The sequence below is a fragment of the Falco peregrinus genome, chromosome 1 (genome assembly GCF_023634155.1).
Source record: "Falco peregrinus isolate bFalPer1 chromosome 1, bFalPer1.pri, whole genome shotgun sequence".
NCBI classification, from domain to species: domain Eukaryota; kingdom Metazoa; phylum Chordata; class Aves; order Falconiformes; family Falconidae; genus Falco; species Falco peregrinus.
This window is the reverse complement of record NC_073721.1, coordinates 10,384,283-10,405,399: the sequence shown is the minus strand read 5'-3', so window position 1 is coordinate 10,405,399 and position 21,117 is coordinate 10,384,283. Positions and strand designations below refer to the sequence as shown.

General features: G+C 42.1%; 2 protein-coding genes across 2 annotated transcripts in view; one reads left to right on the top strand and one right to left on the bottom strand.

The window, feature by feature from the left end:
• LOC101921879 (putative threonine dehydratase) overlaps positions 1-13,993 on the bottom strand; it is a 52,037-nt gene extending 38,044 nt beyond the window's left edge. Inside the window, exon 1 of the mRNA XM_055797797.1 lies at positions 13,840-13,993. Within this exon, the coding sequence (XP_055653772.1) occupies positions 13,840-13,892 (53 nt within the window). The 5' untranslated portion in view covers positions 13,893-13,993. The remainder of the gene's footprint in view (positions 1-13,839) is intronic.
• On the top strand, positions 6,176-20,165 carry PLAC9 (placenta associated 9). The gene is made up of 4 exons (XM_027795520.2): positions 6,176-6,566; positions 17,350-17,450; positions 18,407-18,527; positions 19,982-20,165. The coding sequence occupies exons 1-4, from the start codon at positions 6,509-6,511 to the stop codon at positions 19,990-19,992; spliced, it is 291 nt and encodes a 96-aa protein (XP_027651321.1). The 5' UTR covers positions 6,176-6,508; the 3' UTR covers positions 19,993-20,165.
• Positions 20,166-21,117: the final 952 nt, after the last annotated feature.

Sequence of the window (21,117 nt, the reverse complement as noted above, 5' to 3'; positions counted from 1 at the left end):
CTCGCCTCCGCTCCGCCCGGTCCCACCTCTCTTTCCACTGACTCCATCAAGGCTGAGCGATCAAGTCCCTCCCAGTGGTTGTTTCCCAGTCTTGGTATCTAACACCAGCAGAACCCTTTCTACACCCTGGACTGGTGCAATTTCTTCTCTATTCAAACCACAGTCTCTTGTTCTATCAGCTTCTCCTAATTCACCTCCCGAACAATAGTTTAAAGAAAAGAGATTACTTTGGAATTGTTTACAGCATCCTGACGATTTACATGACTTCTCTCTCCTCACTTCTGGTGCTTCTTATTCCTTGAACACACGCAATGAGCCCTCTGCTCCCCTTCCACATTTGTCATCCTCTAGTCTTCTATTTCTTCTTTTTTCAATGTTAATTAGAAGAAACCTTCGGCAGTCACCACTGTGAAACAGAAAATTACCCATCATTATTGTGTAGATAGCAAAGAGTAGTATCCAAGAAGGAAAAAACAGAAAGCACTTACAGAAATAAAAATACAAAATTACATAGATGGGTATCTGAATTAAAATATATATGTATTTCTGTTATTCTTACAATGAGTTCCAGTGGTGGGTCTGAATTAAAGAACAGTTGGGACAGATAATTTAAAGCATTTTACTACATCTGGACAGAGTATTGTAACAGATATTTTAACATATTTGGAGCCAACTGGTCTCTTGAAGCAAGGTAGGGTGTCTTATAACCTGGCATTGGAAATGGGTTCCATGCTATCCTGATTTCCTGCAATTACCTTGTTTCAGGTGATAATTCTTGCTCTTATTTGTTTCATCCTTAACACTAACTAGAATATCCATGCAGATGCAGCAAACTAATAGCAGGTGTAACCACCATCACCCTCCCCCTTAAACACATATGGAACTGATCACACTTCAAGGATCTCATTAGAAAAAAATTTCAAAATCAGGGATGGAGGACAAGAATCCAAAAGCCACATCTGTTTTCTAACAATCTGAATTCATGTCCTTCCTCCAGAGCTTGTGGTGCATGCTAATCTTGTTAGTCTACTAATTTGTTCATACCCTCACAAGGGGTTTCATGCCTTAGATCAGCTTTTAATATACATTTTTTCATGGGCACTTCTCATTCATGATTACACAATTTCCCTATGGCAACTACCACAAATTCTCCTAGTAAACAGTAACATTAGGGATGTATTTAAGTTGTCTTTTAACACAGTTTTGTAGGTGGAATTCAAAAGGTGAGAAGCCAGTACCATACAGTAATAGCTAGCTGTCTGTTGGGGAATCTTGTTGGACAGGATCCACCACGTGATTAACCACGCAGACAGCAGGATGAAAAAGTTCATACACATTCTTGTTCGGTTTCTGCCTAGCAGCATGGGTCGGAAGCACGCTTGAAGAAAAATTGCAGCTAAAGATGTTTAAGGACCTGTAATAACAAAGGAACTACTACCATCCTGCTACAGTATTAGATTTCTCCCAACACAAGTATTTTAAAAGGACCCTTAACCTGGGATTTTTACTGCCTTGGCTGTAAAATAATACATGTACTGTAAATATTCAGATGAATGGCAGTGGAGTGATTAGCTTGGCTTCCCTCTCTGGCAAGGCATTCTTTCCCTTGCGTATGTCTGTGACCTTGCGGTACTTAAGAGGAGAACAAGCTGACTAGTAATCAAAAATGGGATTTATTTCCAGCTGTTTCTCTGTTTCTTTAGATATCTCCACTTCACAAGTCCCTCATGTGGTATGTATCGCTTGTATTCAAAGGCTTCATATACATGGCTGATACATGGCTTGATAGAGAAAAATACACAGATGTTAAGTAACGCAGACCTCTGCTTTACTGCTGTTTGTCATGACTTGTGTTCAGCAAGGTGCTATTCAACAGATTAATAGCTTCTCAGATATTAGCTGTTCCTTCACAGAATGAAAAACGTTGGTCCAATTTCAAGTAATTATTTCCTTTAATTGGTGTGGTTTGCAATATGTTCAAGACACTAGCTGAGTAATTCTAATTTGGGAATAATCAAGTACTTCCCCCGTGAGTATTATTTTCTAGAATATTATCTGTCACGGACTCACAGATCTATTTCACGTTTTTATGTGACGCAAATGGGTGGATGTAAAGTTGCGATAGAAAAGGGATGTTGCCTTCTGTAACAGAAAAATATAGCACATATTATCAGATCACCATGTGTGCAATATAAGACTGGGAGTGGGGAGTCTATTCCCGAGTTACTAATTTAGCTGGGAATATAGTTAATCCAGCTTCATTAGGACAAAGTTTTCCTTTCTCTAAAACAGGCAGGCACACCATGTACCGTATTTCACAGGGGTTTCTGAGGCATGGTCAGGCTTCATAAAATGCACAAAATCTGTCGCATGAAAGGCACTAACAACTGGTTAAAAATACAAAACAAACATCGTCATTCACTAATATTCCATGTGACCCACCTTTTTCCTTCAGCTTTCTGATTCAGTTTCCTCGCAGATGACTGCTCAGGAAACTGAAGCCACAGATGCAAAACAGCCTGAAGCCATCGGATGCTTACCTAATGCTGGCAAACAGAATCCAGCCTAGTGTGCTGGCACCGAGATGACACAAGAGAGAAAATTCCTGTAGTTGACTCACTGTTGCCTTTAGGCGTAGTACAAAACGTATTGTTTTGAAGAAGGCTGGATCCATGACACATAAGTTTGTTAACTTCTCCAGGGAGGATACAATTAGAGACAGAGCTGATCTTGACAGTGCCTCATACCATCAACCATGTGATTTTAATTTTTTTTTTTAAGCAGTGTCAAAGATTATGCCTTTATGACAATAGCAGAACTTCACACTTCTTGATGTCACTTGCAAATCAAGATAACAAACGCCAGTACAAGTTAATATATAACAGACCGGAGAGGGGATCGCACTGACGCAGAACCTGAAGGTATTCACACATTGAAGGCCGCAGCCCACAAGACCTGTAACACCAGCTGAGGCTGCCCCATGAACAACAGACACACAGAAGCTCAGTGGACGTGGTGCCAAGAGTCACTACTATCAAAAGCTTTGAATGGCAATGTCTACTTCATTCTGGTGAAGCCACCACCGCAAGAGGCCTTTCATCTGTTCACCAGATAGATGTACTGGTTGCAGAGCGAGCTTCTGCTTCCCCTAGAAGCAGTCCACAAGTGGAATACCTCCTCTGTGGAAATCAACCTCTCCAGGTAACAAAATTCTGATTCCGCATCCATCCAACCACTGTTCCAACCCAGCAGCCAGAAACTGATTAAATTGAGAGAGTGAAAATAATTGACTTCTTCTAAAAAGATCACGAACCAAGCCTCGTTTTCCAGAAAGTGTTCACAGCCTCCAAGTAGCAAGATCTTCTGGTCATGAGCAGCTGGCAGATACTAAGCTTGTGACAAGAACCCGAGGAATTTCTACAGTCCCTAAAGACACAAATCTCCTCCCAGGGGCAGGTAGGCAGGACACACGAACCCCGCACTTATTTCATCATCCACCAGCGTTAAATCCAGGAGAGAGATCATTCTCTTGCATTTCCGCCTCTTCAGTATAAGGTGCTTTTCTCTCCCCACAAGGGTGGGTGTTCTGCCATACTTTTGTTCCCTGAAGTAATCTCCACTTAATTTTGTCTCTGTCTCACTGGAAGTCCCAAGGGACTGCAGTACACGCACTACAAATTTTGCCAAGTGTATGCTCAGCTATATCCTCTGTCAGCCCGCGCTGCAGGATTCCATGCCCCAAACCAACATGATCTCCTTCAAATGGCACATATGTCCTCTGCTGGCACACATGGCCTTTGTTTATTCTGTTCCTTCTCCCTGCGCACTCAGTGGGATCACTGTGGACTTATTGCTTTTGCCAAACATTTGACTAGTCCAAGAAAGAGATACAGAAAGCCTGTACAAAAAAAAACCCTACTCCCAAAATAGACTTAATCCTTGTGTTTGCTCTCCCTTTCACCAGACTGCCGGCTGGCGAAAATTCACATCCCTGTTCACTGGTATGCTTTTTTTGGCTGCTGGTTTCTTGGGAACATCTCGACAGCTGGGTTTTGTTCAAACCTATATTCATATGATCTCATTATATTCTCATATATGGACATTTCCAAGATAAACGTGCCGAAGAATGCTTTCTCTGATGGTAATCAAACCATCAGAGAAAACAAATAGGTTTGTATCACACTCTTTCTGCTGCTCTCAAATCCTCTGTCTTTCACTGAAAAATCTACTTTGCCATTTAATGATTTCTGTCAACACACCTTGGACTTTTTGTACTTCGTGTTGCTAATTAAAGTGTCCTCATCTGTAGCTTCATTCTGAGTATTTAGAAATAACAAAAGTCATCTCAGGTAATTAACTAAGATCACCAAAATTCTCAGGACAGGTAGTCCTACTGAAACCAGAATCCTGCTTGGCAGAAGTATTCTTTCTGGCTGCATTTCCCTGCAGTGGAAAAAACTTCTCTCTCATTACAGAACCAATCCCTGGGAGTATGATACCAGAGAAATCCCTCACTATTTTGTTTAGTTCTCCATGGCTATCAGACCAGCACCTCACTATGGTCAAACACAACACAACACGTAAAAATAAGCAGCAAGTGCCTCTGAGAAACTCAACTGCTCCAGGAGCCTGAGAGCAATTCAGGAGGAACCTCGAGGAAACATGCTGTAAAGGGGGCAAGTGACCTCAGCAGAGGTGGTCTGGAATGGAAATCACATTATTTTTTATAGTGTGTTGAAGGGAAAACTTATTTAATGAATGTTTATTGCTTTGTAATAGTATGGTATAAAGGACGGCAGAGATCATGCAGAAAAGCATCCACAAACAGGCTCCCTTCGCCATACAGAGAATGCACTGGGTGATTCTGCTTAAGAAAGTACAAAGGTGAAGGGCAAGCACATTCAGAGAACAGCAGCCAACTATTCATAAATACTCTTCGGCCCCTCAGCCTCCTCTCCAAAGCACAGGCAAAACGCAGATAATCTCTTGCTTCAAAAATCATAGCCTACAGCACCTCATACTCAAACACAGAATAAACCAGAGTGCACTCGCTGTTACCGGTCACGGTTCCTCTCTAAAGACCTGTTTATAACAAAACTAAAATTGATGTGATTTTTCAGCAGGACTGATAAAATAAGAACCTGTATGGATTACAGTATTACTACATGGTGATTTAAGCTAAAACACCCAGAAAAACACTGCCACTCTAATTCTTATAGCCAATTTCATTTTTATTTCACAAAAATGTTAGCTTACTAGCACCAGCCCTGAGGGCTACACACCGAGGTTGTTCTGTGCCCTGTTTTGCTCAGTGCCTCAACAAAGTTACCAGCTAAACTGCAATCACAGAATCTTTATTACTGAGGCTATTTTGCCTTGTAATTGAGCTTACAACTTGGAAGTCACTAAGGATGATCGTACTTTGAACTCTACAATAGTGTCTCTACAGGCTCGCTTTCGGATATCCTAGTCAAATAACTTGATTTTCTGCCTGCTAGAGAGGTGGTAAAGGCTGAGGAAATCTATTCTAGTTTGCAGGTTTTATTTTCAATAGTTAGAACACTGTTTATCCTGGACAGCAGCCTTTAGGATTCAGTGGGGCACCTTAATGGCCTTTCACCTTTTACTTGCAAAAAGTTTGAAAAAAAGGCAACAACTTCAACAAACATGAGGATCAGTACCAGGAAGGAGATAATGTTAAGTCTTTGAACACCAGTCTAGTGGGGTTAAAGACTGACGATTGCCCAAGCAGCATCCATGCATCTACAAAACAATTATTGTTTAATTAAAGATCCTGCTAAGAATCAGATATGCTGTCAGAATACCATTAGCAGCATCACTTTTGCACGTGATGTTATCAAGGCTAACATATTTCAAAAACCTGTCAAACTAAAAAGTCCAGACTTTCAGGAGCTCCTATGGTACCATCCAAGCATGAAGCACCACAGACAGTTGCCACCTCCCACAACACTGCTATACTTGGCACGACGCAGAAAAAGACATTTCTGCAGTCTTCAAAATGAACAAATAATGGAAAAAGCCCTGTAAGCTCACAAGATCTAAAGATACTGTATTTTCCAGTGTTCCTGCTTTCCCCGCCCTAGATGAAATCCTACAGGGAAACATCCAGCAACCCTTCCTCCTCCATTCTCCCTTCCTTTTCTTGCCCCACGCTGTATTTACAGGATCCAAAGCTCTTCAGCACATTCCAGTTGTAGCCTGTGTAGATAAATACAAGGGCAAAAACCCAAAAACACTTTGGGGAGCTTGGACCACTGCCAGCTTGCCTGGGTAACTGGACTTTGCATGGAGCTGGAAGGGTGTTTTTTAAAAGGAGGGAAGCAGAAGAGAACAGCTCAAGAATCTTGGCTCAGCCCGGGCATATTTCCTCCTAACTCTGGCTAAACCTCAGCACGAACGGCTGGACGGAGGAGTCGATACGAAGCTGGGGAGCGAGGCTGCAGGGCTCTCCACCAGGACTACGGCAGAGCTTGGAGAGGCTGAAACCATGCTTTTCCTTTGGGCGCTGGCGTTTGCTTTAGTCCTGCAGGAGCAAGATCTCTTAGGTAAGTGATTCTGAGCTTGCAAAGCAGAAACTATAGCTTCACTGTAGCGTGGTCAAAGCCTTTGCATGGAACGGGAGGGGGAGGTAAAGAATTGCTTACTCTGTGGGTTTTATATGAAGGTGACACAGGTATGTGTCAAACGTCTGTGGGAATATTGGTTTTGACAGGAAAAACTCCATTTTTGTGCTATTAAAGTCTGTCCTGGAGGCATATGGCTTCGGTAGAGATTTTTCACTTTTCACAGGAGATACTATTACTGTATTTTCAGAAATATAGAACCACATTCAGGTGTTGCAGCCAGCGCCCTGCATTTCCATAATTACTGTTCTGGCAGCCATATTAACATATGTACTAATCTACTCAGCAGTGAGATCGAAGTTCAAGACTGATATAAAAAGATCTTCTATTATTTAAACCTTTCTTTTTAGATTTGCTCTAACAGCACCAAGTTTTTTTCTTTTCTGCTTTGGATTACTTATTCCTGAGATTTTGAGGCACATAACACCTTCCCCAAATGCCTTGGGGACTACTAACACAGAACATCTGATAAGCTTGCATCTGAATTTTACTGTCATTAACAACAGATTAGTGCTGGAATAACCTGTAATCATGTTGTAGCTGACAGTGGACTGAAAGCTATTCGGTTTGGCTGGTTTAAGGGTTTATAGTCCCTGTGTAACCACAAACCTGGCTTCCCAGCCTGTTTGTATTACGTGTTTTCTGCTAGCTGAGGCCCAGCTTTATTTTCCCTCTGCTCTTACTTCTTGACAACACATAATGTTTGTATTTCATGGCAGAGTAGTAAGTTTCCATTACAATCAAAACATTTCCTGAAAAACTGTTAGTCCCTTCTGCCCCCAAGACCTAGTCATTCTTCTTTGCCCCGACTCCCTCCTACCCCACTGGCTTTGTCATGTTTATCAGTGATGAACTGAAATACCAATACCCCAGCAAGGGTACCCTAACTTGCTTTTTACTCCACAAGTACTCACTATCCTCTTGCCAGTTTTGTGAGCTTCACAAAAAAAAAAAAAAAAGTGAAATTAAAGAAGAACAAAGAAAGACTGGAAGAATGCTTTTATTTATTCCCCCAAAAGTACGGTTTTAAGCTGAAATCATTAGCAAACTCAGATAAAATTCAGCTAAATAGAATAGTACTTGAATAATAACTGCCGTGGAGACTAGTACCCAGCATCATGCCATGCTACGCACTCAGCGAATCATTTTCACTGTCCCAATGGCGTACTTTATGTCAGATGGAAAATTTCGCGTGTGTCATGGCCATGGGAGTACCCTGACTCGTTGACAGGCTTAAGAAAGTCATCCCCACTTTCCCTTTGCTACCTTTGAGTCAGGGAATCTAATGTTTGATTTCCTTACAGATCCTCCCTCCCAATCCCCATGGCTTCATCTTAAAAATGGTTTGGGGGCTGGCCAATGTAGAATTTATGTTTTAATCCAGCCATTATTATGAACAATCTCCTGTTCACGGAGCTCAGCCTTTGAACAGCTGAGAACAGGAGAAGAGGCTGGCATGGGAGCCCTTCTGGACCCAATGACGTGCTCCTGCCTCGTGGCCACAGTTCTTCGTTCTTAGCTGTCCTTGCTGGGTTAGGTTGTGGGGTGCTGCTCAAGTGTAGCCTGGGGCACTAGCGCATTCAATACATGCCTCATTTAAATGTGTTTCCATTCTTACAAAAACCTCCAGGCAAATTGTTCCGAGGGGTGCAGCACCCCAACAGCAAAGCCTTTGCTCCACATTTATGCATGGCAGAGAGGTGACTTGGAGTCCTCAGGTAACCAAGTACCTGGCAAGCAGGCTGGCCCCGCTGATAGGCTCCATTTAGCTGAGCAAACCAAACGCTGAGCACGCTACTAGGGAAAGAGCAACAGGAGAGCTCCGTGGAAGCACTGCTGCTCAATACTCCAGGCTGGCAAGATTTCTTTTTAAACAGCTGAACTTTCCTTCACTTTTTAACTACAAGTTAAAGTAAAACAAGTGTAAGCTAATATATTATGACTTATCAGAAAAATTTGGATCCTCTGACATCCACATGCTATATCAAAGCTGAGAAGATCTATAAGCTAGACCACTGCCTAGAAACTGGAGAGAAAAAAAATATCCCTTCAAAACAGCCTCCTTTTGCCCCAAACTGACCACTGGCACTCTCACAGAACAGTGTTTTGCCTCCAGGAGATTAAACTATTGCATTGTAGAATTAAATCCACAATAAAAATTTATGAGAGATGTCCTATCTATGTTGGACTCATATTGGACTTATTTCTCTACTATGAACTGGTAGTGGTTTAACTTATACCCCCTGTTACGGAGATTTTCTGTCCTTATAGACACCTACCGGCATTGCTGTCTCCAGTGCAAGGATTACAGGCTTTGCAAACACTCCTCTCTGAGCTCCAACAAGGAAGGAGAAAGGAAGTTTGTCACAAAGTGTACCCCGATGTAGGTTGTTTCTTAAGGCCATGAGGCACCTGAAGTAGGGGTTCTGTACGGAAGTGAGCCTTTTCACAGATTTTTATTAACTTCCATGGCCTTTGTATCCTCCATGTGTAAAGCAAAGGTTAATACCAAACTCAGAAAAGTCCGGGGTTTAGAAATACAGGACTCCTGCTGTTCATCTGCAGGATGCAGCTGTATTTATAAACGTGGCTGATCTGCTCTGGTCAAAGCAGTTGTGAGTCTTGGCCACGAGTGCCAGGATGTAGTATGTATGTTTATGTGTGTGTGTATATATACATATCACTATTCTACTTCCTGAGCTGTTGCAGCACACGTGAACTCTCTGTCAGAGGAAAATGTATCTTCAAGCAAGTTCTTAGACTTGTTTAAGTATTGGAAAAAAACCTACAAGGATATTATTTCATTGTGCTATCATCTTTCTTTCCACTACCATAACTTACTCATATGCAAACTACACAACCACAGAGCTGACTAATAAGTCACACTCACCTCACACACTCCCCGTGACCCTATATAGCTCTTATTACTAAACACAGACCAAAAGCCACGTCCTCATAAAATTGAAAACCTCTTTATACCCTGATACTAGTGGTCATCCTCAAATTGACGGTGGAATCAAATACTTGTGTTATCTCACCTCCTCCATTCCCAAACCAGCCTTAAGCACGCTCACTCTACACAACTTACATTCTTAACATATGCTACAACACGGCTCCTCTTCTTCCTAAAACAGCTCATCCCTTTCTCGACACACAAGTCTGTCCCACGCAGCTACTAGCTATAACCCTCCTAACGCTCTGACTTAGTTTCCGAAACAAATTCACACAGAAATAAATACATACTAAAGTGAAACTTTTGTTTGCAGCCCAAAGCATCAGGGTATCCCACTGTAAGTTACAGCATTAATTAAAGCAAACTACCTGCAAATTATGCAGCTTATATCTCTCATCACCCCAATTCCCTGTAGTCATTTTCCATTACAGCAGCAAGCACAAGAGAATATTCCCTGGCTGCCTGATCAGAAGACCAGCATGCTGGAAATATATTCCAAGCTAACAGCTCCCTCACAGGAACATTTCATTGTTATCCTCCTTCCTTTGAATGAAAATATACAAAACTTAAGTGCTTCTTATGATCACAAATATGGTAACACAGCAGCAAATGTTTTTTCAAGTAGTAATTTTGCATCTCGTAGATAGCCATGGCAGGGGCCGTGGATTTTGCTGTGCCTGGGAAAAAAAAAATAAAATAAAAAATGCCCTTTGGCAGCATGAACTACCCCTGGTCTTGCACACTCCCTCTCGACCTCCGCTGCTGGGTAAGCGTGAGCTGAAGCTCCCTTGTGAAGTGAGAATGACAGGGATCACGACAGCAAAATCCTCCTCCAAACCAAGTAGTTTTACACAGAAATAGGTGGCAGCCATCTCCTAGTCAGGGAAATTTCTATCAAGTCCCATTTCTGATTTTGCATATTTCACAAGGACAAGTGAGTCACAGTAGGACCAGAACACATCACAACATGACATCTCACATGTAGGTTGATGGGACAGGCAAGTTAGAGGAGTGAGAACTGGTAGGATGATACCCTGACCCACCTGTACTAACGCAATACATCCCGCAACACATGAGATTTCCTATTTGGTTCTTCTCTTTCAAGGAAAAAAACCCCAAAAAGAATTAAAATAAGTTCAATCTTAACTGATCCAGGATCTGAAATAATATCCATAGAGCATATTCCACATCTTGATAAACAGAGTATGAATCAGGTCTGCAAGTTTGGAACTTTGACTTTCTGATATTTAGCTTCTAAAGTGAATATTAAAAATAATTAATTTCATGGAAGAAACTTAATTCTGATACTTGCATTATTACCAGAGGCTCATGAATCTTGGATACCAAGGAATCCCTTAGATTTTGTTCCATGTTTGAAATCTTTCCAAGACGGCATTCTGGTAGCAGTTGAAGATACAGTGAATGCATAAACTACAGATTAATCCCTAATCAGGCATTAAAAACTTTCAATGTACCTTCTTGAAATGATTAAAAAAAAAAAACCCAAGCCAAGCCAAACCAGTCCTCCTCTGTCCCCCCAAATTCTAGAAGAGCCTTTTACTGTCAGTTCTCTGTCTAATATACAAACCCTGCTTTCCATCTCCTACTTTGAATATTCCACATTTGCCCTGGATGGACATTGCAATGTCATTCTGCCATAAAAGCTAGAGCCCCATAAAGGTGTGTGTACATATACGTATTTATATGTGTGTGTGTGTATCTGCACACATATACAAGCAAACTCCTGCAGTTGCCTCCTGTGTAAAGCATAGTAACCTATGACAGTATATAAGAAGCTAAGAAATTTTAGATATTTATTATAATTCCTGCAGTCTTTACTGCAATCACTAAAGGTAAGAATTCCCTTATCTTTAAGCAACTAGAAGCTCCAAACTCGAGAAAGAGGTTCAGAGGTACCTGAATCACAGTTAAGCATTAGACAGTGTTTTATGGATAACAGCTCTATGCCCAGTTAAAGCTCTGCCCCTGAGCACGTAAGAATTTGAAGACAATCTGCACATTAAAAAGCATTTCCAGTACAACCCTTTCTATCCAAATAAATTACCTTTGGTGTCCTAACAATAAAATTTGATACAGATTACATTATATAGAATCCAGCTTAAAAGGAATTTGGCCACACTGGTGGTAATAAACCCCATACTGGTACAGAAAGTTAATCCGGTACTTCCATATTTAAGGACGCCAATGTAATTAAGGGTTGACATAACTGGAAACTACATGTGATACCTTTAAGAAGAGCCCCCCCAAATTAAATATGACTAACAGCCTTGACTTAACTCAGGTCTGAAAGCACTAATACTATTAGTATCAGTACAGGTCAAAGCAATTGAACCTCTCCTGTATACAGCTGCAAGTTAACTGTGCCAACCATCTTTGTAAGCTGTGTAATTTCTTGAGCTAACACTTCAAAATTATATACACATGTTCAAGTGGAGTCCAACACTTATATTTAGACAAGGCATAATTTAAGCAAAGATCAGCAAATCCCTTCAGAGGTCTGTTGCATTCTTCCCAAACTGGTTATTGGATTCATTATTTGAACCTGATACTCAAGTTCATGACCTTTTTCCTACTGGAACGTAAATCCATTACTACTCCCTTCATTTTCTCATTAGAAGCTATCTGGCCACTTTATGCAACACGCTCCAGGAATAAAACGATACTGCTAAACCTAAGACAGTGCAAACAAGATCACACAGCACAGTATGTTTTCCTGAAGGGTTATACATGTTCTCCTTTATCCTCCCTGGTCTATCCACGATTTCACACTTCCTTATTTGCCATCTGGTTCCTGTTTCAATCTCACTTGCCTTTCATTTGGCTTGTGGCCTGCTTTGTTCTACCCCTCCCTACTAAACATAACACTCCCAGTTAACTTGCAAAACCACACTGATCATAGGATGATGCAAAAGGAATTTTCTAGACTTTAAGACCAATTGAGAACATTATGGTCACTCAGCTTGATCTTCCCCAATAACACAGACCAAGGGACCCAACCCAGTAATTTCTACACCAAGCCTGTAACTTCAGTTTGACCAGCAAGGCACCTTTAGGAAAGATACTTACAAAGACCTGCCAGATCCGTGTGACGGCATACTTCGGTTGTCAGCCTTATTAACAGCAGCAAATGACAGTGAAGAGACAGTTGCTCAGGTTTATTCTGATGCTTAATATCAGCAACTATTTGGATGATCAAAATGAACCATTTACCAGCATCTGGATAGACAGAATCCTGGTGGTCGTAGAAGGGGACTTCTTCGGGGAGTCTGTAGATGCAACGTTTGGGGGGCTGGGGGAACATATCAAATGTACAGGAGGCAGAGGAGCTAAACTGAGAGGTATTCTAAAACTAGGGCCTTTGCTCTTAACCTGTTTGCTAAAGTTGTTTTAATTCTGACTTCGTCGCTCGTTCCGTCCCCTGCTATAAGATCAAGTTTTTTACAGTCAGGCTGACCATGATACATAGAACTTTACTCTTCACCGTGCTACTTCTTTCCAACGTTAAGCATATTCATCTATCGAACACACCTTTATTAGCAACCAACTCAGCTTCTCCATTTTCCTGCTCCATCTGCTGGTCTCTGACTCTCACAGCACAGGGCCGTCAGAACCACCCAGCTTTACCGGCACCATCAACATAGCACAGAGGACTTAAATCGGAGGAAAAAAAGGCACGGGCCATTTTATGTTGAACAAAAGAGTTCTGATTCTTGATGGACAATTACCACCTGTATATCAAACAGAATGGACATCAAAAATTGAACTAAGCATCTCACAGGAAGCATCTGGTGGGAATTTGCATATGGGAGATTAACTGAAAGGTAATGTTCTCTCTGCCGTTTTGAAATGTTAGAATAAATATCTGCCTCAAGTAATCCATTAAGTTTCAAATCAGATATTTAAGACATTGAAATATGCCTCCTCCTGACAGCAAGAGTGAAGTTGCAAGTACCCCTTCATTTTAAATACGTAATTCATACAGCATACAAAGAGTTTACTTGCAAGGGCTGTTAGCTTTAAAATTTACTATCAATTTCCTGCATTTATGCATGTGCTTTGACACATGAGCAAGTAAAAATTCTAATTTAAATTTTTAAAGCGTTTCTTCAGCAAGAAGAGAGCAAGTACGTGGAAGTATCCTAAAAGGCCATCAGCCTTTTGCTTACATGGCTTGCAGCCTTCCGTTCTTCACTCCCTTTACAAGGCGACTGCTGTCATTACGTGAGGTTGCGATGCTGCCGGAGAAGGTCGGTGCCAAAGGCAGACCATGTCATTTTCTTTCACCAACTGCAACGCCGAGAAGGGCAGCAACTCATAAGCAACATGTGATTCTCTGAGCACACGGAAGTTATTGCTTCAGCTGGACTGTCTGACCATAGTGACCCAGATACATGCCATATTTACACGGGACCGGACGTGACTTGTGAACGGCCCATCCCAGAGATAAAGGCTGTGGGTTAAGAGCTAGAGCCAGACAACAAAATTACAATAAGGTTTTTTTAGTAGCCAAAGCCTTAAGCCAAGGCTCAGAAAACAGATGCAAACTACGCTGACCAAAGTACTGGCTGTCCGGGCAGCAGCAGCAGCAACCACCCACCTGAAGTACCCCATTCCGACCTGCTGGCGAAGGGGCAAGCGCAAGGGCGCGTCTGTCTCAGCGTCAAGGTCACTAACCAGGCACAGACACGAAAGGTCCTGGCTGAGAGGGTTTCTGCTGGGTCAGCCCTCAGACAGCTCCGTACTGTGAGGTCTGGGAACTAGACACACTGTGGTTTCTACCAACTCTTATCACTCACTAACAACAGCTGTCAGGTGCTTCCAAGACACTTAGGCTTTGACTCTTAGTCAAATTTTTTAGGCACTGCACCAGTCCTGTGGTTCTGAGTAACACCTTACAGCCTCATCAAATTAGGACACGTCCTCCTCATTCAGTAAGCCTGCTACAGTTTATAACGCAGTGATGTGCTCCGAGTGCTGGAAAGTTCTCTGTCTCCATGTCAGAAGAAAGGAACCAACCAGCCCAAGGAGCCAAGCACTGCTAAGTCCTGCATTTCACAGCAACCCCTCTATCCAGCTCTCTAGACATGCATGTGCACACACCTCACAGTGAGATGCAACGGCCTTACGTAGGCTGTACATATCTACGATGGCACACCGAAATCAAGTGACACTCATCCATCACATCGAACCTCCCCATCTACGTACACCTGCCTAGACTAGCAGTCAGCACAATGCTGAGGTTTGCGCTAAACAGAATCCTCCTTCAGACGGAAGGGCTAAGCTAAAAGAATGATTAAAGGAGCATTTTGGGTAAGACGTTATATCATTTCTGCTTCAAAAAGTCACTTTGCGGATTTAAGGTCCTGTATCAGGAGAAAGGTGAAAGGAGCCCCTGCACGGTGCCAGCAGGCATCCCCACCGTGCCATTAGGCAGTTTGGAAAGGCCAGAGAGCCTCTGGGTCAGCGTCCCATTCAGACAGGACAGACAGCTACTTCTGCTTCTCCTGCACACGAGCTCTAGGCTGTCTTTAATGGGCCACCATGCTATAAGATGCATGATCAGAGAAGGAGAAATGGCCAACGCTAACCCTCTCACGCTTCCATTTCTAGGGAATGGACAGAACTAAACAAGCCTGGCATGTAACTTCTGTGGCCAAAAGCTCCTTTAAAAACTGCACACAACCGGTGCTGGTCTTCACCCAAACCTTCCATCCAACCTTGGGATCCAGTCATCGACAGCTAGGTCAATATGGTGAAAAATAACTTCCTGGGGGAATCTCAAATTCTTCCATTTGCTCTTAGTCCACCTAATGATTTCTGCTGCCTCTTTTCACAGTTCATTTGTACTTAGATCTGGGAATGTTCCCAGCAGTCAACAACTGATCCACAGTTACTTCCTCACCATGCCTTCTGCTTGCCCTCGGCGCTCTCTCCAACATGATGGGGGGCAGTTCAGCACACAGCTGAATTGGGCCACCAGGCTTGATCCTGAGAGCCGAGATGGGAATATTGGAAAGGAGGAAATTTTATTAATCTTTGACAGTAAAATGGAGGTTACCTTGCTATTATTCTACTATTAGGAAAGCCAAGGTTTGTAGACAAAAGACTGGTCGCTGCTTTGTAACCTCTATTTCTAACTGAGAATTTCAGTATCTCAGTACTGTTCCAGCCATGATGGAAAAAACCATGTAAATACACAAACATTTTGAGAAGCAGCAGGGTTCACTTGACCACTAAGTTACAAGGTAACAACGCTCCCAAAACACCACTAGCAGCAGGAAAGGGGGGGGGGGGGGGAAGGGCAACTGCAAAGCAGCCAGTGTTTAAGTGCCTGCCATATCTCGGCAGCTCTGTGAACAGGGACATTCTTCGGGCGTCTGTCCTGACAGCGCCACCTCCTGGTGAACGCACCACAACAACCCAAATCCAAATCTCACTGCAAATGAGCCACCACCAGTTCTCTCTTACGTCTCTAAATAACACCTGGGACATCAGATGACATTCTAAAGCTCTCCTCTCTGCCCTCCGCCCTCCAGCTTCAAGGATACCATTCCAACTCAGAGTACCGCTCTCATCCCACCAAACTGTAATGGCTACAACCCTTACTGACATGCGTTTGCCGTCATCTGGTACCTACACCCCAGAAATCTTGGCGTGAACTTGCGACGAAGCACTGCAGCGGTTCCAAATCGCTGCTCTTGCACAACAGTACTGAAGGTAGAACTAGTCGCTTAGGTTTCTTACTGTTCATTATAACAGAAGCTCACGGTTTCCTCTTTGTTACAACCAAACGACAACAGAATGAGTTACTGCTGCTTTCTCATCATCAATAGTTTCTTCAGGCCTCAGACAAGAACAAGACCTAACTTTACATGGAGCAAGATATGTTATCATTTTAGTGGGGTTCACAATACTCCATTACAGTTCTATGCACACATACCAAAATCTAAATGTTACTGAATGCTGCACCGAAAATGAAATTGGTTCCATTGAAGCACAGACACCAGCACGTGCTGACCTTTCACGGACTGCACCCAGCAGAATGCAACGTTCAGAGAGCAAGAAAGCTCATGAGTACCAAGAGGTAACTACAGATAACTGACAGAGATAAGTGACTTTGTATACAGCAGCATATATGAGTGACTCGGTCAGCAAACGGCATCAGCTGTACACACTTTTATTGCTTCCCTTCCCATTGCAGTATCAGGCTGCTACGGACAAGTTGGTGGCACAGTGGAATCACCAGCTTTTGTATCTGTTCAGGGCATAAGTGGACAAACCCAGCTACTCTTCAAAGCTTTGCTGTACCAGCTGCTTCTGAAGAAAATCTGAAGAAAGAAGAGGAACTGATGTGTAAAGGCAGACCTTCCTAATGTTTAGGTTTTACACTTGTAAAGGCAGCTACAGTCTGTAACCTTACCCTACACAGGTAGGAAAAAAACAGATTGTGTAAACACACACACACACAAACAAAACAAAAAACAAAACAACCCGGCCAGAGAAAACACCTTCTTCCAACCAACCATGACAGCGTGCACATGCAAGGAGACATTCATAGCACTGGGATACAGCTGTAGCTGTTGGGAGAGAGGTTGAGTTTCTACCTGGGGGTCCTACATGTGATTTCATAAACAGCGATGTCTAGCATGCAAAATGCCACTTCAGAAGTCAGAAAGGTAAGGACTGCTATCAAAAAGCTCCTGTCAACTAACTGTGGCTGTTTTTTTCCAGCTGCTGCAGACCCTATCAGTGTGTTACCTGGAAGTCTGGGAAGAGGAAGCTGGTGTAACGAACATGATACAATCCACAAACGTTTAGATATTATTGAAGAGGTAAGAGCTATTGTGCCGGCTCCTGGACCTTACCAGACCTCTGCCCATCCTGACCAAAGAAAGGAAAGAAGAATGATGTTTATAGACACTGTCTCTTCTTGATTTTGTTCTGTTCAAAGTTTGGCTATTTTTTTCAGATGTCGTGCTTTAACTATTATTACATTCTACATTATTACAAAATTATTACATTATTACAAAAACATATAATCTTCACGAATTCCAAACAACTGATTAACCAATTACTATCACATATCAGCCTTTTCTAAAGTTTAGAACTGTGCCTTTAATATAACAATCTCAGAACTGATACCGGTACAGTTTCACATCTGCTCATGTGAATTCTGCAGGTGAGTCCAAGCCTGACAGAGGAGTTTCTGCTCACTCCTGCAGACACTCGAGAGCTAAATGAACCATATGACTGAGATTCTAGGAAAGCTGCAAAGTTTGAACTTTTTAAGTTTTTTTCCCTGGTGGCTTAAGTACTCACAAGATACATATCCAGTGCTAACTATTTCCAGCTGGGTAGCTGCCAAACTACACACTGTTGGTTCTCAAATGGCAACATTACCTCTCCCCTGCTCTAGTCCCAGCCCTCTTACTTTCCACCCGTCAGCTCCTCTCATCTTCCGTGCAGATTCTTTTCTTGGGTATGATGGCGGCTCAGAAATGAGAGGGTTAAAAAAAAGTTAATGTGCAGTACCCTCCAAGAAGTCAAATCACAGGTGACTTTCATAAACGGGCTCTGTAGCTCCTGTGAAACGTTTTAATACTTCACGCCACTAGAGGTCAGCATAACAGAAGAAATATTTAAATCTGCAATGCGCCGTATCAATTCTATTAGCTGTTAGCATTATGGGACGTTAGATTTGCACTTCTGCTAACACCTTTGGTACAGTTCCTTCCACTTGACCCTTTGACTACCACCTCTCTCCATTTTTCTCCCCTATTTTCATTAGAAGGTAATAAAAACAGTGGAGCATCTAGAATCGGAAGTCAAATCGCTCCTCAACATCATCAGTGAGACGACATCAAATATCTCCATTGCTCCAGGAACCCCACTTATAGACATTTTTGATGGTAAGTATCAAGTAGGATATAGCATAAGCTGAAAGCGGTGTTGCATACGTTATTACCAAATGTGTCACCTTTTCTCCCCCTAAGATGTGAAGTAATTAATTCAATTCAGCGCAGCTAAGGTCTCAGCTGAAATACTAGGTCCAGTTTCGAACACCAGGTTTCAACAAACACTAAAGAGAGAGGGAGAAAGAAAAGGGGAAAAAACCTCCAAATATCAAATAAAGAAACACCCAGCCAAGGAGCTAGATACATGAGCTACACAGAAAGGTGGTTAAATTGAGGATGTTTAGTCTAAAGAATACTGAAGTAGCCCACCAGGACAAGTAAGGCTGCCACAAAGATGAAAGCTGTGTTCTCTTCCCCACTGCAAAAGTGAATAAAACACGAAACAATGCAGCAAGAAAGACTCAAGTAAAGCACAATGTAAAGCTTTCTTACAAGGACAGTAAACCACTGAAATGATACAACTGTCATTTCCCCAGCACTGGAAAACTAAACAAGCATCACAGCTTAGAACAGCAGGACGGACTGAGCAGCCTCAAGGTCTCTTCCAGTTTTAAGATCCTGTGATTCTTTATAGTTTCATGTGTCACACATGAAACAAAGCAGGGCAACAACATACAAAAAAGTTATTGGAAGTATTACCATTTTTATACGTTAAACCAAATTTTGACATGCAAGCCCCTCACACAAAACATGCTCCTGGATAAACACTTGTGGAATAAATTAAACCACAACAGAAACCAGTTAGATCACGCCACCTATTCCACACAGCTTCTTACAGTGCTCTGTCCTCTTCATTCTCTGCCCAAGTATCAATAGTGCATTTAACAAGGTGAGAGAGATTCCCGGTGGAAAATAAACCTCTTGTGGAAAGGTATGGGCATCCACAGACATGTTTATGAAGTCAGACTTGTCAGCGTTTGGGGTTCTGTTTGTTCATTAAAGGTAATGGGCACATACTATAGAGCACTTAGGTGATGGAAAGTGGGCTCCAAGTAGACAGCAGTAGAGTTTATGTTGGTTTTTAGTTCTTGCAGGTGGCTGTATGGATCTGGTCACCATGACCGACACCAACTCTGTTATTCATTAAAACTTCCAGTTTTCTATAAGGGACAATTAATAACGAACAATTGAGTTACTTCCCTGCAATGATAATTTCTTTTAAAAATGAAAAGTATTCCAGTGAAGTGTTACAATGAATTTAAAATGAAAGTCCTAAGTCAATCTCAGTGTATTTGCAGCACATCTATACTAAGTACCACTCTGAGCTTGCAACTACTGCCAAATGGCTCAGGAACTGCAGACAGGACCTTTCTTCTGTGATTCGGTGAATCAAAGTGACAACTCCCCAGTTTAAAGTAGCAGGGTTCATATTTTAAACTGTGTTTATTCACAAAGATTGATTCTGATTTTATAACCAAAAAAAATTATCTCAACTCTTCTCTATACAGATACCAGCTGAGCACCGTGAAGACAGAAGACAGCTGAATGTAGCAGTATAGTTTTCGTGAATAGTTGCACTTTTGTTCATTTAATAAGCTTCTGTTTCCAGAATTTGAGCAGGGATGAACAATCTTCAGCTGTAGTTTGCCTTACGTGTTCCTGTGCTTTATAATAAACAGGTACTTGCTTTTAGACACTATTTCAAAGCTTTGTATTTTAAATCTTTCAGCAGCCCTACCTTCTCAAAACCACGTTTCAAATACAGCCCCCTCAGTAAGAAAACAAGATTAGGTGGGGTCCGGGACCAAAGCACAGCTAACAAACTTCCCTTAATTCAAAAGCTTGCTCCTTCCCTGGTGACGAAGCGAACCCTTGCTATCACTGTAAATCAATGAAGATACACGTTCAGCTCCAATTTCCTCTCAACAGACACTTAGATTGACAAAACTGAACGTATGGAGTGGTCTGGCTTTGGACGTAGTCACATTGCTGCCACTGACGGCGACAGGAGTCCTACCTGCACACCCTAGTCAGAAATTTGTCATTTGGCCACACAGCCACCTTATTCTGAAACCTTTGCACTCTTCGCCATTCCTGTAGTGACAATGCAACCCAGAATTAATTCCAATATCCACCCCTATGACACTCCCATCTTCTTCCATGACAAACAGCAACACAACTTCTAGGGAAAAGGACCTGCCTGACCTTTACAGAATGGAGACAGAGTGCGCGTGTGTGTGTGAAATAAGAGAAGTCTGCACATTCTTTATTAACAAGCAGTCTATTTTCACCGACCTAGCTCCAAACCTTTCCCCCCTTGCACTTCTTTTTTCTTTACATGTTTCTATTTTGAGAAAAACAAGCTGAAGAAACATCAGCCGTGCTAGCTGAGAATAAAAATTTGGACTTCCAAGAGTAAGAGAACTTATAACATGCAAACTGAAAATACTGAGCAATAAGTACAGATTACTTATATCATGTACAGATAATTGCTTATTAAGAGCACACAAGTCCCAAACTCTTGTCAACACAACAATTTCTGAATACTTCTGTGGATTCAAGCAGAGAACTTCTGTGAAAACACTAAGTTACATAAACTGAGTCATCACTCACATGTAAATCAACATGAACACCAACAAGCACA

Bases quoted from the DNA above. Each gene is read 5' to 3' on its own strand.
- PLAC9 (XM_027795520.2), top strand. From the start codon at position 6,509: ATGCTTTTCCTTTGGGCGCTGGCGTTTGCTTTAGTCCTGCAGGAGCAA. The intron at 6,567-17,349 runs GTAAGTGATTCT...GTTTTTTTCCAG, and splicing joins GCAGGAGCAAGATCTCTTAG to CTGCTGCAGACCCTATCAGT. The intron at 17,451-18,406 runs GTAAGAGCTATT...TATTTTCATTAG, and splicing joins GTTTAGATATTATTGAAGAG to AAGGTAATAAAAACAGTGGA.